The 27,148-nt window shown below is 41.2% G+C and overlaps 1 protein-coding gene across 1 annotated transcript; it reads right to left on the bottom strand.

The window, feature by feature from the left end:
* Nucleotides 1–529: 529 nt before the first annotated feature.
* On the bottom strand, nucleotides 530–26,941 carry LOC108901713 (vinculin). The gene is made up of 21 exons (XM_018703319.2): nucleotides 26,566–26,941; nucleotides 15,084–15,154; nucleotides 12,654–12,804; nucleotides 11,180–11,288; nucleotides 10,765–10,887; nucleotides 10,419–10,579; nucleotides 7,941–8,031; nucleotides 7,699–7,846; nucleotides 6,997–7,150; nucleotides 6,707–6,882; nucleotides 5,942–6,132; nucleotides 4,864–5,063; nucleotides 4,391–4,519; nucleotides 4,098–4,247; nucleotides 3,833–3,941; nucleotides 3,436–3,738; nucleotides 3,219–3,343; nucleotides 2,853–3,038; nucleotides 2,570–2,773; nucleotides 2,334–2,438; nucleotides 530–2,220 (listed from the first exon to the last, which is right to left on the bottom strand). The coding sequence occupies exons 1-21, from the start codon at nucleotides 26,731–26,733 to the stop codon at nucleotides 2,074–2,076; spliced, it is 3,201 nt and encodes a 1,066-aa protein (XP_018558835.1). The 5' UTR covers nucleotides 26,734–26,941; the 3' UTR covers nucleotides 530–2,073.
* Between the last annotated feature and the right edge of the window lie 207 nt (nucleotides 26,942–27,148).

Here is a 27,148-nt window from a genome sequence, read left to right as displayed (position 1 = left end):
CAGCAAACCCGGGGGAAGGTAGAATTCCAGGAGAGGAGTGGTGGTCGGCTCTGGGTAAAATAAAATGAAGCAGCTACTGTAGTTGTGATCTGCTGTGTGTACTGTGCTTTATGGGAAAGCCTACTTGGGCCCCTTAGTTATTTAATTCAGCTGCTATAAAGGCAACTTATGGAAAATGTTAATGATTTGACTGTGGAATAAAGGTCACTAATATGTGTTTGTTTCCAGAGAAAGTACCCAAGTCTAATGAACAAAGTTCAGAACAAACTGAGCCAAAGGAGAATCTGTACTGTACCTGTAGGCTTATCCAGGTGGTGTGGTACAGGTCAGTAAGAGGCCCAACATAACAACTCTTCAGTGTCATGATAATAAATACACAGTATAATATATACACATTTCTATTCAAATATGATGTTCACAGGCAGCATCATCATCTGTTTTTGAAAAAGATAATGGGATAATGACCTAATACAGAAAAGAGGCAGTTCAGGCACTGGTGAGTATATGAGAAATTATAAAGCAAACAAAGTGCTATAAAATGCTTTATTACAAAATTGTGAACAATGCCTAAGCAAAATGTTGTTTAGTCTCATTTAAATCCAACTAAGTTGCATAATTTTTTATATCTTTTCAAACAAACTTTCTCAGAGTTTGCATAGAACATAATTTGATTCCAAGTTAAAGTCATGAAGCGGGTGTAACTTTATAGAAGAATCATGTACAACAAGTGTTTTGAACAAATCATCACCATGACACCTTGTACAAATGATACAAAGCATTGAAAAATGAAAACTGTATCAGTTGCAAATAAAGTTTCTTATGCAAGGCACATCAGTTGGTACTAAGAAGACATATTCACACCAACAGACTTCAGACATTTCAAAAGATCAACTACAGTTGCTGAAAAAAAGTGTCCAGTTTAGTGTATCAAGACATGATGAAGATTTCGCTGGCTCCAGGTGACAATGTGCTTCATCTCTAAGCTCTGGTTATTCCCTTGACTACCTAAGAGAAGTGTGCAATTCATATATCACAAAAAAAAGTATTGTGCACGACGAGACGACATGAGACGTACAACTGTGTGCAGTGTTTAGAGAAAAAAAAAACAGACAAGATGAGTCTCTCTAAAGACAACTACGCTTTGTTAGCTTGCTGTGAAAATCAGAGTAACTGTTTTTGGCCTGTTAGGCCTCATACTGTAGCACAAGCTTGTTTATTACATGTAATCTCAATGCAACATGTGAAACAAAACATATCTAGAATGAGTTCAATGCAAGCTTACAAGCAAGTTTTCATCTTTACCTGCTGTTATTTCTTGAATTAGCTTTACTGAATAACTAGCCCTTAAGCTCAAATATGTATTGCTGACCAAAGAAAGGCAACTATACTTTCAAAGATCATGGCAGACTGTCTTTGGCAGAACTCTGTAGAAAATAAACATAGCGAAAATTGCATTATAAAATTTAAAATAAGGAACAGTGTTTCTCTTTCACTTGTGATAATAAAGAATAGTGTAAACAGACATAATACCACTGAATACATGTAGCGTGTGCTGAGCGTAGGCCTGTACTGTACTTGTAACAACTCCTCAAGGTAATGTGCTTTTACTAGCAAAGGTGAATGATTTACAATGATAATAAAAATTATCATTACAAAGATATAAAAATGTCTCTGAGAAGATCTTATTTAAATTTAACTTACTATGGTTTGTGTCTAAAAGAGACCCAAAACAATCAACCTTACATTATATGAAATTCAACCTCTAATCAAAATATATATATTCCTGGGATTTGTCAAAATAAGCTTTAAAACATTTTTTACACACTTTAGGAAAAAAACTGACATTCCCAGTAAGAATCTAACCCATAACTCGCACTGATAGTCCCATTGTTTACATTCTAATTGAACAGCAACTGTTACAGACAGGACAAGGGACTAATAGAGAAACTTTGCCCATATTAGGGTGAAGGGCACTGATATCATAGCTCTGATAAAGTGTATATCTGTCCATTCAGTGTCCTCCTGGACAGCTGGACAGAACCAGCATGAAGCAGAGGAACAGTGGGCCTTCTCTTACTGGTACCAGGGGGTCTTCCTGACCCAGTGGAGGGTGAAACCTGCGTCCGTCCGGATCTTAATGGAAGCTGCCTCGGCCTCCCTAACGGTCTCTTTCACAGACTGCATCAGGTTCTGAGCATTGTGGACCAACATCTCAGTAGCCTGGTGGAGAAGAAATGACGAAAGATAAAGTAATGAGGGAGACTGCAAACATCCTTTTCTCAAAGGCCGTTTTACAAAAATAATGGGAAACTTGTGATTTGAAAACTGCTTGCCTGCTCTGACTCCTCCTCGCTGATGTTAGTACGACCCAACATGGTGGCCTTGACCGTAGACAGGATTTTGAGCTGGGTGCTGATGGTGGGAATGCGCTCACACACCTGAAACGAGGGCAGAGAGTCAGCCGAGGGAGAGGAAACCAATACCAAAACAATGAAGTATTATCTTTCCGCAGTGTAAGGTCACTAAAGCCATTGTTTGCCAACCCTCTGACAAAGACAAATGAACTCACCTGGAGCAGGTTGGTCCGGATACGCTTGTCAGTACACTGCTTGGCCACCTCCTTGGCCAGCCGTGTGACTTCATCAGAAGCCTTAGCGATGTCCTTGGCGCACTGGATGAGGGCACGCTTGTTTCCGCTGCCTCCACGCACCAGACGTGACATCTCGGCCATGAGCAAGGCCATTCTTTTGGCAGCGCCAATGATGTCATTTCCCTATGAGGTACAACAGGAACATTATCAATACCGTAGCACAAGGCTTCAAAGTAAAAGTCTATTACTGTGTTTTACTTACTTTGCTGGACCATTTGCGGGCCTCATCGTGGAGCTGCCTGGCAGCCACCATCATGGGCTCGTTAACCATATCACCAGCCTTCTGCTCAGGGAACTCCTCATCTTTCTCCTCTGGAGGAGGAGGCCTGGGGGGAGGAACCTCGCCCTCTGGAAGAGGTGGCTTGGGTGGTGCTGCCTCATCGTTAAGCTACAAGGACAAGTCAAAGTAATTATGGTTTGGCAGTCTGAATATACGAGTCATTTTGGAGACTAAACCAAAGTAGCTTCAAACGATTCAAATGATTTGCCAACGCTTTTCATACCACAACTGCCCGATAAAAGGAAAAATGCCAAAAAGTGATCTATTTAAAAAAATCTGAGGACTTACATTAAGCTGATCCAGTTCAGGAGGAGGTGGTGGGAAGTCCGGCTCTTGTGGCTGGAAGGCCTCCCTGACCTTCGCTACAGCACCAAGAATTTTATAACCTGAGTCCAGAAAGCCCTTCTGAAGACCTGGTGATCAAAACAAACACAGTACCACCAATCAGAATGTTCCATACACATATAAAATATAATCTTAAAACCTGCAGGCAACGTCAGCTTACTTGGATCCTGGATATTTCCAGCTACCGCCTTAGCATCCATCACCATGGGAGAAATTGTCTGGCTCAGTTCATCAGATGCAGCCTTCACCACCTCCCTGAATTTAGGATCCTCTGAGTTCTCCACCTCTCGCTTCGCCACCAGGAGGATGCGGTTGGCTCTGCGAGCGATGCTGGTGGCGCCTGCGACCAGCATCTGAGGCTGGTGGTTGGCCATGGCCACACGGCACTTATCCAGGTCTTTCTTGATGGCCTCCTCAGAGGCATCCAGTAGAGATTTGGTGTCAATGGCCTCGTCCACCAAACCTAAACATCCATAGTGTATTAATGTGGGAAATTATGCTAGGTGGTGATAAATAGAGACGATCAGGGAGTTTATGCCATTATTATGGCACCTTACCTGTCATTTTTTCCACATTGTCAATCCATTGATTCTTCATGGTTTCAAAATGTTCATATGCAGCTTGGTTGCCTGGGTTTCTCAGCAGGATACGAGCTGCAGATACCACCTGAAACACAATCTCCCAGCTATTAATTTTCAGTCCAATGACAGCTGCTAAAGACTTGGCTCAAGAAGCAAGAAACACTTAAGCTCTGTGAGTTGTGATGCAGACTGGAGGGCAGACACAAATGGAAACAGATATAAACACTAAACTGTGACATACTTGTGGTGTTAAGTCTCTTGTTGACTTGACGGCAGCCTGGATTCCCTCCACTGTGCTCTTGTTGGCAGTGCCGACAGCAGCAGCCTTCTCTGCTGTGGTGCCAAGCTTATTGGCGTGGTTCTCAAAGTTGGCAGCCCTCTCCTCAAAGACCTACACATGATCAAATAAAACAATTATCCAAAAAGGGCAGTCAGAAATAATACAACACCCTGCCAATAAATATAACAACCACAGAAGGAGTCTCAGCGCGGTGAGATCACGGTGAGGGGGAGTGGAGTGACTGCACCACTGACCTCATCTCTGTTGGGGGCGTCTAGAGGAGCGGTGGCAGCCACTGCCAGTAACTTGATGGGGGTGGTGGTGTCACTGAAGATGTCAGACACCTCCTGAGTCATTGCCTCTTGCATCTTCCCTTTCAGGTCCTGGGAGGAGGACAAACAGATGTTACAACTGGTCAGCACACTCATGGTGTCTCATTGAGATTACTAATACAGAGAAAAGCACTCCAATACCAGCAAATGTTTGATATTCTTCTTTAATAAATGACTGAGAACTGAAAACTATCATCAAAAATTGTTTCTAGATTAATTGATTTATTCTCCCACTGTGGTATTACTACTTGCACTTCAAGAGTTTTATATTTCCTCCACCACTGGTAACCAGCAGAGGGGGTTGTTTGTCTGTTCTCCATGACTGAATCCTGATCTGTCAAAGTGAGGCTACAGGTCTGAAGGAGCATGAGACTGCTGAGTGTGAGCTATCTTACTTTCAAGGCCTCCTGGAGCTGCTGAGCCACAGCACGTGCCTGAGGGGAATCCCCTTCGCCACGGGCAGCCAGGTCAGCCAGCTGGGCCATGAGCTGCTCCACCTGCTCGCATTTACCCAGCAGCTCTTGCCTGTACGGGCCCGGCAGAGCGTTGGCTAGCCTGCGGCCCTCTGCAACCAGGCCGCGGATGGCTGCCTGGCCTGGAAACACACACAGACAAATGAGTAACACTCATCAAAAACAACATTCTGCTAATTTGCTGCTAATTAACATTATGTTTGTACTTCTGGGTACATCAACACAGGCAGACCTTGTATTAAAGTGTTATCCACTGCTGCTAAATATCTTTGTGTCATAATTACAATGTGAGTTTTACAATTCTTATAATGCCATAACACTATTAACATGTGTTACGTGTACAGCTGCTACTAACAGTTATTTTCAGTTTCGGTGTCAGTTTCTTGATTAATCAATCCTCTACAAAATGAACACTGCAAAAAATGAAAATCAAATCCTCACATTTGAGAAGCTAGAAACACATGACGTTTGGCATTTCTACCTGATACATGACTTAAACAAAATACTAAACTGAATTGTTAATTGGTTCAGCAATAGTTAACTGTAAAGTGTGCTCGTTTATGCCAGTGTTGACCTTGACCACCCCCTGCAAATACCTGCCTACTGAATGGTTACTGGGTATTTTTCTGGCTGCTTGTATCAAAGTTAGAGGGGAAAGAACCAGATGGCTCCTTCTGTATTATTTCATGTTGTTTCTTTGAGGTAAGTGTTTCCTCCATTATATTGTGGGAACCAATTATTCTTAGCCAGCCTCAGCCAGCCTCCAGCTAAGTTGTAAACATGTAAGATGATGTCCAGGTTTCAAGGAGACGAGCCAAAACCAAAGAATAAAACCAACACTGTTGGGAAGAGTGCAGCAGAGTGTCGAGTACAGTAGAGCGCGTTTCGTACACATAGTGTATGGTCTGCAATTTAGCCACAGGAGCAGCGGAAGGAATGTGAAGGGATGTAAGAGAAAGAGAGAGGCGAGGAAGTTAGTGAGAAATGGAGCCAGACTCACCAACACCGCTGTCATCCATAGTAGGATTGTCAATCCAGCGCTGCGCCTGCTCAATCTTTCCCTCCAAATGAACAGCTGCCTTCGCAGGCCTGCTGTTGGCCACGGCTTTGTTGGTCTTGGACTGCAGGTTCTGCAGAGCTGTTGCGATCTGTTTAGCCAGAGCTCTGGCTTCAGGAGTGTCACCTTTACCCCTATAAAGAAATAAACACAGCAGAAAGGTCTGAGGTGGTGTTTTATCATAAAGATATGGCTGAAATGAGGCCTATGAATGGCCAGCTACAGTTAGAGACCAAATAACTATCAATCAGTTTGACTAAGAGTTCAGTTAAGTCCAAATCTGGAATAGTTCACCTAAAATGCAGTGAAAGCATTTGCAGTGAGTACTTTTGAAGAGCATGTTGTGACAAAATCTTTAGTGCTAATCACTCATTTTCAGCAACAAGAAGAAGAGAGTAAGAGTAGAAAAATTGAAGAGATACATTTATGGGCAAAAACGCCCATCTTAATACTCAGTATCATACACAGATTTCTCACTTTTTGTGCCTATGTGACACCAATACTGTTTCATAGCAATGGTAAACAAATGTACTTAAATAATGAAAAGACTGAAATGATTCAAGTATTGCATTAAAGCACCCAAGTAACTGTAATAAATTGTGAAAGCAGACCAGAATGGTTAGGGGGCAGAGGACAAGCACACTCAGGCTGAATCCAAAAGAACAAGCCCAGCAGAAAATCTCATATTTCAGACAGTCAGTAACTTACTGTCTTCTAAGATCAGAGAGCTTGGCAGTCATGGCAGCAATCTCTCCAATAGAGCGCAAAATGTCATCTCTCTCTTTGGGATCCTCACACATATCTGCGATCTTTTTGGCCTCAGTGAGCAGGGCCTTGATGTTCTCCTCTCCCTCTGGGCCGCCATTAGGGTCTGCCAGCCAGTTCTGAACAGGAAGGAAACATGAAAAACACTCAAAACAAACATCAAAAACTTGCACTGAGAGGTTTGAATCCATTTTTTGCAGGGCAAACGCTTTTATTTAAGGGTTAATACTCACCTGCGCAGCATCGATCCTTTTGGCGATGGCCTGCTTGGAGTTAGTCATGGCCTCGAGTTTGCGAGCAGCATTTTCCACCTTGCCAGTTAGCACGTCAAGCCCCTGGGAAACCTGCTGGGCCTTCTGCATGGCAGCTGGGGATGCGCCCTGACCTCTGGGTGCGGAAAAAGAACACATGGATACCACAAACTCCAGCACCGCTATGCTCTGAAAAGGCCACACATGCACACATCTTGTCGTTCGTTCTCTGATCTACACGTTTGTTTACTCTGCAGCTTAAGCTTTACGGTCCTCTTATTTAAGAATGGTATTTCCCAACTTGAAGCCTCTATTTCCAGACAAGGCTCAGAGGTATCTCTCTGTTTTCAGTGGAATAACACAACCAGGGGTTAAAGTAGATTATGGATTAATACCAGACAGCTGCTTTTAATGTAGCATGACTCAGGGTCCCTGGTGAAAATCTGATTTCATATCAGAGGGATATCACTTCCACTCTTACACACTATAAGACCCTATAATATGGTTACTGCCTTACACTCACTACCCATTAAGAGTGGAAAATAAAACTACTATACAAAAGAAGCATTTATCAATATAGATATCCAATCTAGGAAACATGCGGTAACAGAGTTTGAGACAGTCTTGAATTATCTCGCTACAGTTGTCACACAAACACACAGAGCAGTATCTTTTCTGCTGTACCTGGCCCTCATCTCTGACACCTGGTCAGTCATCTGGCCTAGGGTCTTGGCTGTGCCCAGGATATCTCTGCGCTCCTTCCCAGCACACAGTTCACCGACTTTCCCAGCTTCATCAAGGATCTGTCGAATGGCCTGCTCGCCCGCGTCCCCTAGAAGTGCAGCATGCACAGTCTGGCACGTCAATAATGTCACTAAACTCAATTAGGTTACGTAACAGTTTAAGGTAAAGGACATTTTTATCACCTGGTTGAGCGTTTGGATCCCTCAGCCAGTTTTTAGCTTGAGCCATCTTTGAGTCGATGAGCCCCAGAGCCCTCTTCATGGCCTCTGTGTCCTTAAGGTTTTAAAGACAGAATAAATGAATAAGTTAAAGGAAATCAATGAGACCAAAGAAAACTAAAAAAAGAGTCGATCAATGCCCTCAGTCATACCATGTATGAATGTTCTTTATAAATCAGGATTATTAGGGACATTGGAATTTCATCTTTTCAGTTAATTTCATGTCAATATTCCTGTTTAACATGATGTCATATAATTATACTCCTACTTAGAAATCAAGTCACGACTCAGAGAAACAGATATTTTTTCTCACTGAGTGTTTTTCCTGACTGAGTTACAGTTGTTCAGGAAAGCTTCAGGTTCTCGGAAATGCCATAATCAAACCAACCGTTTAGTTATTCTAGCAAAATAAATATACAGCAAAGTCCATGTGCAGCATCGCTAACATCTGTCAGGCGCAACCACGTACTGCATGCTGTTTCCATCATTCTTTCCCGTCATTAATAATGAGCATGTCATGTTATAAAAGCCAAACGACTCTCCATTGTATCTCAATCAGAGTGGATGGAAATACAACAATCTGTCCAACAGTGACTGACTTGACAATGAGTCCACTCATTGGCGAAGTCTGCAAGACAAAGCAGAGTCCTGTAGGACGTGGAACAAAGCAGGAGACGAGAGTGGATGAATGAGTGGTTAAGTGAGCTTGTTTTTTTTTTTCATGGTACAATAATAGGAGTTCAGAAAACACACGTTCTGCAGCTTGAATCTTCATCACAGGGGTCAGCAAGAGTTTCACAGCAAATTAAGCCAAATAAGAACAAACACACTGCTTGTTTCAAAAACATGTCTGAGCCCCAACAACATTCGCGTTGTCAAAATAAAAGAGAACAACAAGCAAGTTTGTTTGCGTAACTGGAAGTGTGGAGTAACAGAGCTGAACAAGGGAGGGAAAAACAGGAAGTAGAAAAGGTGTGAAGTGACATCCCCAGAGCCGCATGAGTGGGTTAGTCTACTGTTCAAACTTGTGCAGCTGCTGGTCTGTCAGTAACCACAGGGGTAAGGTGTAAGTAATAAAGCCAGTGAAAGACTGTGAGATTAAGGATCTTTGCAGTCAAAAGCAAACACACATTCATTACAACCTAGAATCAAACACATTCATTACAACCTAGAATCAAACACACACAATGGTTTTACTCAAATATTAGACTTGGTGTGGTTCATGACACTAGTAATGAGGGTCTTGTAAAGTGTGACGGCATTTTTAGTGTTCATGGAATTAATATTTGTGAGCAAACTGAGCAAAGTCTGTTGGATTAAAACAAGAAATTAACCATTCATACAACAAAATCCGTATCAGATTTTCTTTGTGTCCCCCTCCTGTGACTGTTAAATATATGATTATCCTGGTAAAGAGAGATGAATTCTCATTAATGACACAGAGATCAATACTGCATGAGTCAGGTCAATCGATAACTAGAAAGGCTGAGGGCATGCATATATTCTGAGGTTTAAATGACATAGGAGGAGGACACACAGATGTTGAGACAATGTCATGTTATGAAGCAAAACAAATCCAAAAACAGAAAAAAGATCAACATTTCAGCAATTCAACTTCAGTTCGCTTTCAAAAAACCATTCCAAAAGCCGTACAACAATATCCAAATGGATAAGTTACCCTATTAATTGATAATTAACATTTTAACCGCACTACAGTCCTGCTGCTAAAAAGCACACAATGGCACCACAAAGCACGAGACAGCACACACATCTGTCAGACATGCTGCTGCACAACCAAGGGGCGAGAGAAGTAAGGCTTACCTTCTACAGGGGGTGAAGGGGGGAAAGAAACGGTAAAAAGAAAGGAAGAACGACATAAATACAAATGTTTAACTGGACATAACCAACTGAGACCAACAAAAAAAAAGTGTCAACAAAGAAAAAAACGGCACAAGTTCTGAGACAGGAAAGAAGTAGAACGTGCAGAGCAGAAAAACATAACAGAAGCCAACAGATTAACCAGCTACATAGAGACACAGAGAAAGTTAAAGCATGGATACTTTAATTACCAACTGCTTATGAGCTAAGAATATAGCAAAAGCATTTTTCACACCTGTCAACCTTGAAATAAGGTCATCCTGATGAAACAAAGTGCATGCCTTGTTAAGAAAGGGGAAAAATACACCAAATGAGAATAGCATCACTTTATATTATCTCCAGTCTTCAGCCTCTTGTCAAAGGTATTGTGGGAGTGTGACAGAGCACAGTGGAGAGCAGACAAAATTCAATTTTTGCTTTCATAAACACTGCTTCCAATTGTAATCAGAGCAAAAAGTTCAAATATTCTGAGCAGCTCAAAGAGCAAAGCAGTCTCTTTATCTGTGTTGATACTAAAAGTGTGTGCATGTGACCTCAACATAGTTTATTATTTATTGTACTTGCCTTGTTGGCCCAGGCGTCCTCATCCCAGGATGTAAGCTGCAGCACTCTGATGATCTCATTTATCTCGGCACTCATCTTCTCAAAAGTGAAGTTACGGTTCTTCAAGGCCTCCTCCACGCCCTGGCTGCCAGATGTCTTGGTTGTCACAAATATTTTGATACCTGAAACACCAAACAACTCACAATAAACAAATCAATATTTCCACCCATTGATACTGACCTAAGATGCTGTGTGCAGAGCATTCGCCTTTGCTTTATATAAAAAAGAAAAACATAAAAATGGAGAAAACTGAAAAAAGGTGCAACATGTAACATGTCTCCTCTCTATGATGGTAGTGTTTAGTTACCTGAGATGAGGATGGGCAGCAGCTCTTTGACTGTGTTCATGGAGTTGACAAGCATCACGCGGTGCTCCTGGTGGGTGAGTTCCTGCTGTCGCTCATCTATCATCTTTGCCATCTTTGTCATTCCTGGACATAGGCAACAAAACAAGAGTATTATTATTGATGCATCAATAATTTAATCATGGCAGGGCTATACCTTGTCCTAGAGTATTTCTGCAATGAGGTATTACTACTACTACTACTACTACTACTTTATCTGACTACTTCTAAAAACACATATGAACGCTTACATATCAAAAACAAACTGCTGACTTAGAATATATGTCAAGATTCTGTCAACTAAGACAGCAAAATCTCTGATGAACTGTCAAGTCAAGACATGAGTAATGTAATCCTGCCACAGAGTCAGCAGACTGACCTGGTCCCAGGTTCTTTGTGTATGTGATCAAGTCCTCCATAGACTCCACCACCTCTGCCACGGTCAGGTACTCAAGGATGCCTTTGCATACACGGATTATTTTGCGGACCTGTGACGATGGAGGGATAAATCAACGACAAACTGATAATTCAAAAACAATGTTGCATTTCCAGAGGAAAGTGATTATGCAAACACAGCTTCCCTGCCTCCCATTCACATTGTCTCTAATTACACTCTGACAATGCTGCCTACTGACATTCCAGCCTCTTTGTCCTGCCTCACTCCAGCTTTATGCCAGACTGCTGGAGTCACCACTCCCCTATACAGAGCTATCCCTGAGCTGTATTTGAAAACATGATGGCACTGCTGACTGATGACTCCTGCTGAGTCCTGCTGACTGCTGCAGACAGCACTGGGATGCCCGCCTGATGTCTACTCACAGAGAGCTGATCTGCAACTTTTCTATTTTACTCTCCAGTCCTGAGAGGATAAGAAGGACAGGCCTGATAGATGATACTGCTGCCTGGTATGAGATTTAAGAAGTGTTTGTGGAAGAAATATGGAAACTTTCACAGGCATGTCTGCCACATTTATCTATCTCTCTGTCCTCTCTATAAGCACTACAGTGCCCAAGAGGAGAGCATGAATGGATACTGGCTTTATACCAGAAGGGCCTGTGGTAGCAGACCTCTGCCATGCTCAAGTGTCCATTAAAAAGATATCAAAGCCCTTACCAGCCCTGCTACTGCTCAACGAAAATCAATGCTACAACCCTTAACACAGTTTTTAACTATATTAGCTATGTATAGGTTTATATTATGTTTTAAAGCCTGACCAATACTGGATTTTTGAGGCCGTTATAATTACTATTTGAGAATAATAAAAAACTGAGAGTAACATATTAGCTGATATTTCAACAAACAAATACGTAACAAGTACATAACCATTCAAATTTGAGATATGATGAAAATATGCAGGATATCACAAGTTGTGCTTATTGTTTTATTTATATTTTTCTAACCATCAAAGCACAGAGGATATTAATACCGATTTAGACATCTGAAACATTATCTGTATAAATCTCACCTGTCAATGTGAGAGGGAAAAAAAAAACCTCAAAGAAGGTGTAAGCACATACCATTTTGCTCTAATGCTTTATTAATGCACTGCACTGAGCTCAGAGCACAAGAGATAGAGAAATCAATTCTTCCTCTGTCAAGAGACTAAATAAACCATATGTTTCTGAAGTTAGGGGCACAACCACATCCTGCAAAATGTAGGAAATCACTACATGGATGAGGTACACTGAACCTGGAAAACTGATGATACCTAGCAGTGTCACTGAATCAATATTTCTTTCCTGGAACAAAGACTTCATTCTGACCTCCTTGATCAGCTAAAAGGCCTCTACTAGTTCAAAACCTTTACAAATAAAATAAAGAATGAAAGAATGAATGAATGAATGAATGAATACCTCTGCCTCATCAAAGGTGAGGAGCAGGTCAGAAGTCCCAGAGAGGATGCCCCGCGAGCCATCGATGAGGTAATCCCGAGCAGGAACAGAGTATGGATCGGCTTTCAGCATGGAGGCAGCCTGCACCAGCTTAGTGCACGCATTCTCCACTCTGTGGAGAGCAGCAGATGATTTATTTGAAGGCCAATAAAAAATAAAATCCTCAAAACAAGTCATGCTGATGATTCAAAGCCCTTCAGAAGCCAGATGGACATTATACATGGAATCTGCAAATTGCCTGCAGCAAAAACAGATGGAAGCCTGGGGATACAGCTAGCCATAACATACAGTAACCACTGTCTAAACATGAATTTCTTTCATTTCCTCTCCTTACACGCTTTTCATCACATTCTAAGCAAATACTAAAGTGAGAGCTGATGGATTCTAATCAGGATGTCATATCATCCTCTATACAGGGGTTAAATTGGCAATTAGGAAGGGGTCAACTATTCTTCACACATTCATTTATATATGAACCTAGGGATTCAAATAGATTAGATGTGACTGTAACTGATGATGGGTGAACTCAAGAGTAACCATGACATGACAAAAAATAATATATTTCATCTTAAAATAATAACAACTGAGAAGTCTTCTGCAGACAGTTAACACGTCATGGCTTATTCTAATCTTTCTCAGCAGTTTCCTTCCTGTGTTACATAGCTGTGTGACTTGTAGCTTGTGTGTATACCAATGCCATTCATAAAAACCTATAGCACGGTATGTACTTAAATAAATTATTATATAACTTCACCAAATATTGCAAAAACCAAAGTCTCACAAAGTGAACTGTATGTGTTGTGGTATTGCCATTACCCTGAAAAGAGACTGTAAGAAATAGCCAAATGAACTTGGCTTGAGGGTTCATTTTTGATCTTGCAAATACTAGTTCAACCAAGTCTTAACTCAAGGTCTACCAAATTGATTTTTCTCAGAACTTTTATCAGGGCATGGGGGAAGCAAGTTGAGGTCTGGGTAAAAAATTAACACACTCTCAACAGTTTCAATGGCTGTGTGTCTGTAGATAGAATATGTCACATAATGTACAGATTGTAATGATTGTAATGAATTAATGCTCATCTGCAGCATGAGTATGTCTATCTCATGACAGAGAAGTTAACTTCCTCTCACAGGATGTGACTTGGATCTCAGCAGGTGGAGCTCCACTCTGGCTGGCACTGGCCCAATTTAACCCCTGCTTCCAGAGAAATGTAAATGATTGATAGTTGCCTCTTGGGTGTGATGCACTCAGTGAACTACAGAGCAGCAGAAACTATAGGCTCAGATTCAGCATCATACATGCCACCTGACATAGTATCATAACAGCCATACTGCACAATGAAACAGGCAACAAGCCAAGGACTGACATATGTTCTAGTTCCCACAGTGTACTGACTTCCTATTTTTGTCTACAGGCCAAATGTTGCCACGGCAACATGGGAACGTTATCGCTATTTTCCACATTTTAGGCATTGCAAAGGGGCCAGACAAGTGGAGCTCAGTTGCTATTCTTCCGGAGGAGCAAGTCTCTTGAAGGATAAAGGCTAACATATGCATGACATCGAGGCTGACGTGAATGTGTGCACTCGTGTAAGTGTGTGTGTGTGTGTGTGTGTGTGTGTCTTTGCAGAGCCAGCCAGCGGTGTCCTTCAGCGTGCACTAGCAAGAAACAGCCATGCATTAACCGGACTCCGGCAGACACTATATATAGTGAAGGAGACACATTCCAGCACATGTGCTGATGGATGACGACAGGGTGACGATGTGACTTCGAGGCGCCAAATGTGTTGAGCCTGACGACCTGCGCCTGCCAATGCATTTCATCCCTGACCTTGGGGGGCTCCCAGGACCCACCCGCCCTCTCCCTCTCTCACTCGTAGTCTCTCGTGTAATATGGATTGGTGAAAGACTGTGATATGGACAGACAGCAGCTGAGCACCAGTTAATGATTTAGCTGATGTGGAGTCAGCTTGGGAAACAAATACAATTAAATATATACACCTCCCCTTTTTTAAAGCGATACATAAACTTTGTGTGCACTTTATGTTTCAACAGAAACGAAAAGCAGCAGCAGCCCAGTGGCTCTTATGCATGAGGACATGTACAATATGAGTTTGTGGTGAACCTCCTTTAGGGTAAAGGACCTCCTCCCCGGGCAAAAAAAGTATCTATGCTACACCAGGGCAAGACTTTGAGGCACTTAACATGCCATGTCTGACCTTTGCTTGGGCACAACCAGCCATTACTGCAACAGATAGAGAGAGAAAAAGAGCCAAAGAGAGGCTAGTGGATTCCACAAACTGTAGAGAGAGAATTATTTCATCTAAACATATCTGAGATGTTTGTCATTGTATAAATTTGAGGTGTGCAAAGTGACCCTCTTGTGCTTACTTGATAAATGCTGGTGGCATGTCCCTTTTCATGATCTGGTCCTCTGTAGTTTGTACAGTCTCCTTACCCACCTGGAAAAACACATATACTTTATGAGTAAAAATCAGTCAACTGTAATTTAATGGAACAAGACATCTCAAATAAATATGACAGTAATGTACCATCAATGTGATACACAACAGAACCTGAGAAAGTCTACATCCAAGCAAAGTTTTCCCACATTTCACCTCATATTTATTCATTTGAGAGCTTAGGATAAATTTCATCAACATGTTTGGCACAAGTTAATTAGCGTGAACCTGTTTTCACAAGCAGGTGCTCACTTCCACATATCCAGTAAGCTTCCGACTGAATTCACCCACTTGTCATTCATTCTTTTTGTTTCATCTCTTTCAGGGTCACAGAAGGTCGGAGCCCTAGATGTCTGGGTGGAAAATCCTATACAGGTCATTCGTCAACACAGATGCGGTGCAATCAAACACACAGTCATACAACAATTAAGAGTTATGGGAGGACCGCAAGAGGAAACTGTGGCAGGTAACCCAGGTTAATATACTGAGAGCATGACAGCCGGACTGAAACTGAAACTTTTACAAAGCTGAGCCATCACATTAAAATGTAATTAAATTACAGGTTATTCCTCTGATATCTTTGCCTTTCTTGTTTGGATCAGATTATAGGACATTGTGGGTTCATGCTGCTAAATGTGAAACCAAGACATGCCATGTGTTGATTTCAGTTTCAGCATGTTTGCTACTTTTCTGTTATCAATTAGATGGTTGACTGAACACTTCAAAAAATGTCTAATAGACAGAGTTTTATTTCTTTGTGCTACATCAGAGCATTGTCTGCAGAATGAAAGATGCTGAAAAATCTTCTTTGGAGAACCAGGAAATTCTGGTTTCTCAATTGTGAAGTATCACTAACAGTATCACATCATAAAAATAACTATGATAGTCAACAGTCTAACCACTGTTTTAACGCCCGGTCCACACTGCCAATCCCATGTGTGCATGGCAGCTACCTTGCTGAACTGATGCATGTTTGTTTCTGCACTGCATTACCGCTGTAGTGCTGCTATTGCCAGCCCTATACTGCCTTTGTTAATGGCCATCAACTATGGAAGGTTTGATGTCATTTCATTATAAATTCAATTTGCCCTTGTTCAGAGCAAGAAGAGAGACCATAGGATAATTTAAGTGTGATAATGATCTCTATTGTGTAGCAATATAGAAATGAATGGATATGGTGGAGGTCTTTGCTTCCACCTCCATTATCTTCTCTTGCAAAAGATACAATTTTGACAAGGATAGTGCAAACTACTGGGTTTTAACCCAATCCAAAATGTGTGCATTAAATAAGAGGTAATGCTTTAACTCCTCTTACTTTATTTAGTAATTGATGAAGGTGGAACTGGGGGTGGACAAACAAACTCCAGTCATGACGGGACACACCCACCACCCCATCCTCAGCCCTGATGACTAGCTCATCACTCATGAGGATTTTGTATCAGTCAACACTTAAAGCCTCAGCACTGAGTTTCAGAGGAGTTGGCACAGTTGCACTTCCTCAGTAATGTTTTAAGTTTAGAAACAATGCAAATCTTTAATTCAACTTAAGCGCACATTTTAAACATCAATAGCATGTAATGTGCATGAATAAAACTCTGTTACCACAACTTTCCCCCCTATGGGAGTTTTGTCTTTAATCATGCAATCTTCCGGGATGATGTCCTGTTGCTTGTCCAGTGAACCATTATTTCAACAAGGCAGCTGCTGGGGGGACGCCAGGCCTCAGCGCAGTTATAATGTGTAAAGCAGCTGAACGCCTCCTCGCCTTCAAATGCCAAAATGACTCACCTCCCCCATCATGACCTCAGCTCTGCAGGAAGACACAATTCACCCGAGCTGCCATGGGTGAGGGATCGCACACGTTCATACCGGGACACAGGTCACATTGACTAAGGTTAAATGACCTGCATCACTGCCCAACAAGTCTTTTCTTTTATATTTTACATTTTGACAAATGGAAAACACGATTCCCTCACTGTTAACCACACAATCCAGCAATATATAACATTTTCAACATGTTTCAATGTGTTCAACTTTGCCGCTCAATCTTGTACCTGCTATGAGATATGCTATAAGATAGCCAAGATCTAGTTACTGCTGAAACAATTAGTTGATTAGTCTATCAACAGAAGAACAATTTTGATAATTGCATTATTTAAGTAATTTTGAACAACAACAATTTAAAATGTATTATATTTCATGAAATGTATTTAATAGCTGAGTTTTGGACAAAACAAGCAATTTAGAGATGGCAGATCAGGCTCTGGAAATTGATCAAAAATAATCAAGATGCCCTACTGATTTTTTTTTTTTCTTCAGGTTGAGTTTGTTTTCATTTTGGTTATTTAGGATGTAGTCACAATGCTATGGTGAGCAGTCCCAGAGAGCTTGTCAACGTGTCTGACTACAGGCAGCAGCAGAGTCATTCCAGATGGTTGACGTGGAGGCTGAAATGGAGCAGAGCGGACATACATCTCTTCACTCTCTTTTCACTGGACCAGAAGGACTCTGAGTAACTAGGGGTTATAAATTTTGGCCAAAGGTTGCTCTAATCTAAAAATGAACCTTAGCAGAGACTGGTCATCTCGGGAGTGAAGTGGCAGGGTACACATGCCACCCTGACATTCTAGCAATGAGTGGCTCTGAACAAAAGCCAACAGTAACAACTAAAGCTGTTCTGTCCTGTTCAAACTGAAGGGCAGCAGGGCTACAGAGCTGAGATACAGGGCACAGACAGAGCAGTAAACATAAGTGAGGAGGGAGGAAGAAACACAAAGACTTTACAGCTTTTACAACACTATAACACTATAGAACACACACAGTAGGCTAACTTCCTTTAAGTAATGCCACTATCTGGTCTTGACGTTCAAATATACAAGCCAGACATACTGCATAAGGTTTAAACCAATTTGTATCTTTTCTTTGTTTCTCTTGCACCGTGTGGATATCTTTCAAACTTTTTTTGTCCTACAGCATCTGAGTGCAAATTTCTTTTCATACAATGAAGTATAAGCAAGCATTTTTCAACACAAAGTTCATTAAACTGACACCTCCTTGTGCATTGATTTGTTGATCATTTCCCAAGTACCACACAGCAAGCATTTGCTAGTTACAGCCTGCTGCATCTGAGGATTTACTGGTTTTTCTACCATTTTTATTGGAATATCTCTGGATTATTGACTGTTGGTCAGACAAAGTGACATTGCCATATTATATTAAATGACCTGAATGAATTATTGAATAATTAAAGTACTTGTAGCTCCAAAATAATAGTCATTCAGACTTTAAAGGTAATCTTTTCTAAGGAAGTGAACTGCAGTTCTACTGAAAAACTTACTACCCTTACTTGTGTCATCTCAGAGAAGTAAAACAACACTAAGATTTATATGAGATCAAGTCAAGTTTAGACATGACCTAAACTCAACAAAAGACAGAAGACTACATTATAAGCAAAAAATGTGGAGGCCTGAGTGCGAGCTGCATTTAACGAGCGCTGAGTCATTCTCTCCCCACAGGGTCTAAAACCCAAGCAGACTTGAGGCTCTTGGTACTGCATTTAACAGATCATCGTTATCTTCCTTTTCCTGCTCCCTGTGGAGCCTCTTCCTGCTGTCTGAAGTTCAAAAACAGTCCCACAGCCGAACAGCGATCCAAACAATTCACTGCAAAAATAGAACAGTGACCCAAGTTTACAGCCGTTGTTGTCGAGCAGTTTGTGGTGCCTGGCCGTCTTCCCTATTTTGAGCCTCTGTCATGATTTTGGACTACATACTTATGTTACAAACAGACCAAACTCAACATCAGGGCTGCAGCTAAAGATTATTTTAACTTTTGATTCATCTGTTGGGGTTTTTTTTTTTGGCTTACAAGAATAACTGTTCTATGACGCAATAAAAGGTAGTGAAAAAGTCCATTTCTAGTTCCCAGAGGCCAGAACTAGCTGTCTAAACGCAAATATATATTTAATTTACAATCATATAAAGCTGAAAAAGTAGCAAATCATCATATAAGACAACCTGAAACCAAATAATGTTTGGTATTTTTGTTTGATGAATTTAATTACTTTTTTACTTATTTTTTTGGCATTTTGCCTACATTTGATAATTGATAATGAGAACAGAAACCATGGGGAAGAAATGAAGTGGTGACGTGATGGCTCATAATCAGAGCTGCGATCCGCAACCGAAACCACAACACAAATGTCGCATTCCTTGAAAAAGATTCTGGCAAGCTGCTTTAAGGAAGTTCATTTATTCACTTCCACCTTCTTTTATAAAACCTTTCACAGTGTCAATTTGTTCGAAGCTGTCACATATCATGCTACAGGCTGATCGGTCTCATTTACCATTTTTATCTGGAGTGGAAACACTGACAATCCTTTTACCATCCAAGAGAGCTGTGTGTGGAAACCTTGTGTTGTGAAGGAGCTTGATAAAGTGGCTGCTCCTTTAGAACAGAGTTGGCTTTGTTGACATCAGCCCATCGCTCTGCCAGAGAAAGAAAGGACACTCTGAAAGCCTCAAGGCTGCCAAGACACAGTCTGCCTTTCACATGTTGGGCACTTTTAGCACAATGCTGTGTTAATCATGGCGACCACAAAGATTTATGATGGCAAAATTCTGGCAAGTGCTGTCACTGCTGCCCTTAGCAATGTCCTACAATAAACTGGATACTGGATATTATTCTGCACACAAGTTTATTTTCTATTGGTGCAGGTCAGACACTGATTCCCATTCTAAGTAACTTTGCACTGCAATCTGATGAGACATGCTCACACAAACTGATGGCACAGCACTCCATTAGATACCCTTGATCAATAGGCTCAGATGCAGCAAGTGCTGCCATCTGAGATACCAAATGGCTTTTGACTAATAATGACTCAGAGATACAGCAAAGGGGTTGCTATGAAGGTCAAAACCTTTATCATGCATCTGTCAAGTCGAGCCAAACATGGTTTACTAACTTGGTTCAGGAAGTAGCTACAAATGCAGCGTTGAAGGCGATGAAAGTCGCAAATCAAATGGCCTGCTTGGCCATGGCCCTGCAGCCAGAGAGAATATATCACAACTATCTATCTCATGTTACAGGAGCTTAGCAGCTCATACAGCGTTACTAGGGAGCGGCACTCATCAGTGTGAATCCGCCTCTTAAAAAGAGGAGTGAGTCAATATAAGGCTGATCATGCATGTGCTGTCATTTTCCACCAGAACATGGACTGCAAAAGCAACAGGGATAGCATGAGATTACTTTTATTGCATCTACTGAGGGCTGGGGAGGAAGAGGCAAGTTTATTTAAAAAGCAACATGACACTCAGTTATCCAATCAGGTGATTTAATGGACCATAAAACCTTATGTAGCTTTCTAACAGGTCTAAATCCCTCTGTGCACAGTGCTGTCACCTTGTGTTTTAAATATTTAACCCCCCATTTGAACATTGGGGAAAGTAAATAATGATTTTATCTATAAATAAAGTTCATAGTGCATACATGCAACAGACCATAGCAGTTTTCTACGAGGTTTTCACCAAGCCCTCTATATCCATCCATAAACTAGACTATTGTTGCTCACTTGAAATGGAAATTAGTTATCTCCTGTTACAGGAACCTAAGAAGCAGTGAAGCAGTATGAATTATTATTTTGGGTCCTATACCACAGATGACAACATTATGGCTAAAGGTAGTGGTTGAATTGGACCAGTAAACACTAGTACAGAATATTATCATGAAAGATTTCTGTCCTGTTTCTGTCCTAATTGCATACTATTACCTATTACTCAGTACTGTCACATTCTAGTGAGTGTAGGAACACAATGTAGTTGTTATCAGATCAAATGTTGGCCAATTTACTGTGCAAACAAGCTGCAAGAAGAGAGAAAAACGTACAGTTGCTGCATGGTATCCAACATTCATGGTGCCTACATCAGAGAGCGGCGGGATGATAGCTCAGATTTTTGCTTGTGTCTCTAAAAACCTCTGTCCATAAATGTGAGATCTGTGCAGAGCCAAGAGGGTATCCAGGGTATACTGTTTTGATAAAGCATGCAAATTGATTAATATTTGTTTTTCATATTGCACATTACTCATTCATACCCTCTAATTAATCATTCTTGTGCATGAATAATGCCTCCAAATGCTGTTTTGGAGCACTGGCATCTTTTGTTCTGATTCAAGCCCTGGATAACGGTAAAGCTATTTGCTGACTTCATAAAATGCAGCTGCTATAAAAAAAATTGAGAAGTTAATTCCCATGTGAGGCAGCAGAAGCACCAAAAATGAGTGGAATGTCACTTTGACATGGTTAATAATGAGGCTACAAGGGAAGCATTCAAAGTAATTTGAACAAAAAGTAACTGCCCCAGTGCATTGACTTCTTTGTTGCAGTCTGCAGCCATAAACATCTTACTGCCAAGGGAGAGGGGTTTCCCTTCGCTGGCTCACACTCCTGTTCCTGAGAGGGGCTGACAGCTGCCGGGTCTTCCTGACTTGGCTTCCTGTATTTCCTCATTACTTCAGCACTCCTCCACAACCTTGTAGCCTGATAAAGTTTCATCTTTAGATGCGGCATGAATCTGAGATGATTTCTTTTTCATTGGAAACTACACAAGCACTCTCTGTCCTTGTATTGTTACCAAGATGACAGAATCAAATGGTGGGCAGTGTGAAAAGATTTCCCTTGACAAATTGCAGGAAGCTGGTGCACCAGGTAATAGGAAGGATTTTCTTTTGTATGGCTTTAAGCACTTCAGTTAATGAACAAGTTTATGTCTCATCTGTAAAGGATTAAAACAGGTGATTGAAATGGCTACTCAAGACTTCAAGACCTCCAAGTATGTTGCTGTTGTTTCACACAACTTAAAGACTACAGTTGCACCCAACTTCAAGTGAATGCATTTATTTGGTACTGTGTGATAAGGTGGTATTTGGTCATCTCATCAACACTGCACAAGACAGTATATTTTTTTAAACAAACAGAATCTGTGCAGCCACTTAATGATCTGCACATATGAGCATCTCTGCAAGTCATGTGATCCATGTGATCTGTGCAAACAGGAAGACAAACACTACAACTTTATTTGTTCCAGGACTCTACATCACTGACATTCTTCTCTTTATCCCTTGCCTATAAAAAGGAGCTATAAAAATAATGAAGTACAACAGGCCTGAAATAAAAAGGACCTGTGTAGTCTACTCAAAAGAATGACTGCTCACACAGACAAGCATGTTGTTCTTCCATTTACCCCATTAGGAAAATATTTGAACTCAGAATCACTTAATATGCAGTATAAACAATTTTATATTTATTTAGCTGTGATAAGCACAACAAAGATAATTTCACTTTTTAGGTGCCAAATTCTAAACTTAAACCTCAGAGATCTGAGACAAAAGCAGAATGATCCCTTGATCACCACAGCTGCATAATGTTACAGACAAAATATTTGAGTTAGTTCCTTATATATACAGCTCAGCAGGTTTTGAGCCTTGCCACCAACTTAGTAACTGCCAAAAATTTATGTTACTGTTGCACAAGGCTTGCTTATTGCACAAACACTGCAGACACCAATTCTCACACTTTTCCAAACAGACCATTTAACCATAACAGCCACATCCTGCGGCTAAAAACGTTTACCAACTTAAAGCTGCATGCTGGGTCAAACACAGATCACAGACGCAGAAAGAGCTGAAATGAACTGTTGTGTGAACACAGGGTTTTCTCCAGGCAGGCTTGCCGTTTGATAATCTTACTCAATATTTCAGTAAAGTTGCTCATTCAAAGGATCAGCTCAGCCCCCGCCTCTCTGAGGCAAGATGCATTCCTGCTTGCTGTGAACTCTTCACATTCCACACATTCATCTTTAATTGAGTTCTGAAAACACTGAAGTCGAAGATGCTGGACACTTCTGAAACTTAATTAATTCACTTAGACATATGTGAGTCACAAAGCTTCGTGTTCACGCTATGCTTAAGACACCAGGCCAGTTTACAGGGACTGTGCTTTCATCTCCACGCATCTGGAATAATAAGATTAGTCTCTTTCAAAATTAATAATTTAAAGGTCTGCACATTTATCACAGTGAGTACACCAGATCTCTTAAGACAGGCTTATGCACCGAAGAGCATCCTGTGTGTCTGGCAAAGGAGAGCAACCTGACACAATCATGAGAATATGAGGTCTAATCATTTGTAACCTACTTTCAGTCAGGTTTTCAGGTCGTCCAAACTCCACTTTGATTAACTGTGTTTAAGCTTCTGGCTCAAGAGATTTTGCACTAAATTCACAAAGGAGGAAGTCTGAGCAACATGTGGTTTTTCTAGGCAACATAGACAATGAGGTACATTGCTTTTCTTCAACACAGCCCCGCCCAAAGAATGTCTGGAAAGGTGCAATTAGACAGCCTCATATATTTCCCTTCCAAGGATGATCCTTTCCTTGACAGTAATTTACTTTCCTGTCAGAGGTTTACTTGCAACTGTCTTACAACAGGTGCAAGAATTGAGACAGCTACAAATCCAGCTTATGGAAACAATGAGACATGCATGTACCAAAATTTCAGAACCTTGACAATAAAAAAAATCTTGTTTCCTGGGAATATTCACTTGTAATCAGTAACAAAGAAGTGAAATATATGACCCACAGAGCATGTTTTCTCATTCGAACTTTGCAATGTATGACTCACGCGACTAGTGGGACTGAAACCAAAAGAAATTACATCTGATCCTTGACTTCAATGAACTCATTACACTGTCCATGTTATGAGGTTGCTACAGCAACTGGAAATAATTACAGTCCTTATCCATTCATTCATGCCACTGTTGGAAACATCTGATCACAATTTCAGAACGTCCAGAGAGCCTGGATCATTTCACCCTGAGCCTGTTGAGGCTGCACATGACACTTTCATATGTCAGGACGTGTCGACAAACACAGCATTCATGTTAAAAGTAATCTGCATCGATGTAACATTTCTACATACATTTCTTCTATTTTAAGCTGCATTAACTGATTGAATTGCCTCTTGGGGGCTGAAGAACTTTTAAACACGCTGACAAAGATCCAGCTCTGACAGTTTATTGTCTTGTGATGTTGCAGCTTATGTGTTAGATAACATTTATCTATTTACACATTTTAGTCACTAGAGTACATTAGACTCCTTTTACCTCTGGTTTAGCTTATTATTCTACTTTCTATTCTACTTTAGGGTTAACCCTAACCCTAACCCTACAACCCTAACCCTAACCCTAGCATACAGTGGCTTTATTTGAGCTTTTTGCTAATAACAGCTATATTGGGGATTCAGTTAAAGTGTGCACACTGTAAATGTGCATCCAAATCTTTGAAGAGGAGAAGAGTTTGCAGTAAATTCGCTGTGGGTTGATCAATGCAAGCAACACCTTTCAATTCACTGTTCATATAAAAAATATCTGTTAGCATAATTTTAAGTTGCAATTTTGATTACACTGTCAACTATGTTTGACTGTGCACACATACTTCCTTTGAATGAAAAAATAGTACATTTTTCTGTGATGACCCTTTTAAAAAGTCTATTTGTAGTTACATCATAACCAAAAACAGAAGGAATTGTTTCTAGCCAAATCAAATGTTTTATTGTTGATAACAGTATTTGTGAACAATTATCTAAGGTATGAAAGTAACTTCACAAAACACTGACGTCACTGAAGTATAGGTAGACAGGGGCCCCTGTCAACATACTAAGTTAAACACTTTCTTTTCACCTCTCTATAATGTCCCTCAGAGGAAGGAAGTCTGGTTGTTGTAGACATACAACTAACATACACAATGGGATACAGACCTACGAGTTCAGAGTGGGCATTGAGGAAAAACAAAGGCATGGAATGATGTGCACTGGCTTGAGATGGTTCTGGTCCATAAATCCTACTAAATAAACTGCAGCCCAATGGTAAGCAATCCCTCTAAATGAAGCATTCCTTTGCCTGACAGGAGACGCCAGAGCAATTGTCCAAATTTATCGCCCAACAACTGCCAGGGGCTGTGTGCTTGACCAAGCTGGCAGAGAGAACAACACACAGGAACTTAGCCCGCCTTAATATAGCTTCTATCTTTTCCTTTCCATAAAAGCCACAATATCTGACAGGCTCATGTCTCCCTGTTTCCTTCGAGGGAAACTTGTCATGTATTGGTTTGTGTTTTGGGCTTAAATTTTATAAAGTCACATTAGCATTTCCTTGGTTGGTGCCATGAGAGTTATACTGTGGCTCTGAGGAACACCATTGTGGTTAGGTTGTTTTTGATTCTAAAAATACCTGCAGAAACTGCAGCTGCATCTGGTTAAAGGGGTGCATGTAATTTAATGTTTTCAAAAGACAGTCTCCAAATGCATAATTAATAGCTCCCAAGGATTTTAATTGCTCTGTGTGGGTAGAAAAAATATCATGGGCATCAACTAGATATGATAATGTACGAGCACTTGCTACAGTGCATCAAGAGTAAGTCAAAATTGTGGCTACTGCACCCATGCCAAGGGGACTATATTTTTGGTTCAGCTTGTTTGTTTGCAGGTTTTCTCAAAAACTTGTCAACAATTGTGGTTAAATCCTGTGGTTCTACTTTCTAGGGTATAGGTGAAAAATAAATCAACTTGACAGACATTTTAGCCAAGATGCCCAACCAGATCATAAAATCTGATGGGTCACAGAATACAATGTAAATCCACATGCAAAACACCAATTCTGACACATAGCGGGGCGGGGGGGGTGCAGTCATTATATAAGTTTGAGGTCCCATTTAATCTTATTTCATCACATTAGTAGAGCATTGACAGCTGCCATATCTTATTCATCCGTGCTCAGTGATTTTTACAGCTGCCCCATGCAACAGAGTGAAATCTGTTTGGAAGTTTTGGTTGCAAATTCATGCGCGATGAACTGTCCCACCCAACTATGGTTTAGTGCACTGAGATTCGTATAACAAAGCATGTTCTGTATCTGAAGTTCATTCATACTCTGATTTACAGGAATATTAAATCAATCAGTTCAGTTACTGTGTGTAGTGAACGGGATTGGGCGGAAAAGTAATTCATTGTACCCTGCCCCAGTACCTGGCTCATACAGACTAGCAGCAGTGCCTACGTCAGGATATGGCAGTCGGCTACAGAGGAGGCAGGGCATATTTTCAAGGGGAAAAGGGCGTAACTGCCCTTTGCCCCAAGTCAAACAACTCCAAGAAACTCTGACTGCATGTATACATCTTCCCTGCCATTTAATACATTAGACACAGCTAACTACATTCGTACGCTGGAAAATATTCGCTCCTGAGTTAGTTAATTTGATAGCGGACGGTGTGGGACAAAGAGCGACAGGTAGCCTATAACACTCGCCGAGTTTAGGCAGACTTTCCCTACATACAATTTTACTAAGGGAGGAGAGTTACTCACCCGGACGAGGTTGCTAACAGCCGCCTGCACGGCAGCAACCGGCGCCGACAGATCTGGAATAGCCTTCCCATCAACTTCACCTTCTTCGTGCATTATCACCAGATGGGATATCTGCTGAGCCACCGGCTCCAGGATACTTTCTATCGTCTTCGTGTGAAAAACCGGCATGGTGACAACTTTAGACCACTGTCCAAGAGAAAAAAGATTATATCTTCTACCACTTTAGGCGCTTTACTCCCAAACTCCCGCTACAAAAGCCAAAAAAAACCAATCCCGGTAGATTTTCTGCCAGGACAGTTTCAACCTCCGCTACGGAAACTACAACTACTCCCGTGAAACCGTCAACGTGAAGAACTCCCAGCCAGAGAGTGAGCGCGAGCAGCCTAAACGTCAACGAACGTTGTCTATCCGATTGACCAATCAGCGAACAGGAAAGTAAATTCCCTAGTGTCTGATTGGTCTACTGGGGTGCCGCTCTGCGTCAGCACCTCCCGCTTCCACACGGGCGAGTTTACTCGAAATCCGAGTGCTCCCTAAATTACGTAATAGATTCTCATGCCCTAAAAAGGGAAATATGTGTCTA

This window comes from Lates calcarifer, linkage group LG23 (genome assembly GCF_001640805.2).
Source record: "Lates calcarifer isolate ASB-BC8 linkage group LG23, TLL_Latcal_v3, whole genome shotgun sequence".
NCBI classification, from domain to species: domain Eukaryota; kingdom Metazoa; phylum Chordata; class Actinopteri; family Centropomidae; genus Lates; species Lates calcarifer.
Note: the sequence above shows the minus strand (reverse complement) of the source record. Positions and strands in the feature narration are given on the sequence as shown.

Excerpts from the sequence above, each read along its gene's own strand:
- LOC108901713 (XM_018703319.2), bottom strand. The coding sequence starts at position 26,733 with ATGCCGGTTTTTCACACGAAGACGATAGAAAGTATCCTGGAGCCGGTG. Across the intron at positions 6,133-6,706 it reads CTCTCTGATCTTAGAAGACA|GGGTAAAGGTGACACTCCTG; the intron begins GTAAGTTACTGA and ends ATTTCTTTATAG. Across the intron at positions 2,774-2,852 it reads CCCGCAAATGGTCCAGCAAA|GGAAATGACATCATTGGCGC; the intron begins GTAAGTAAAACA and ends TGTACCTCATAG.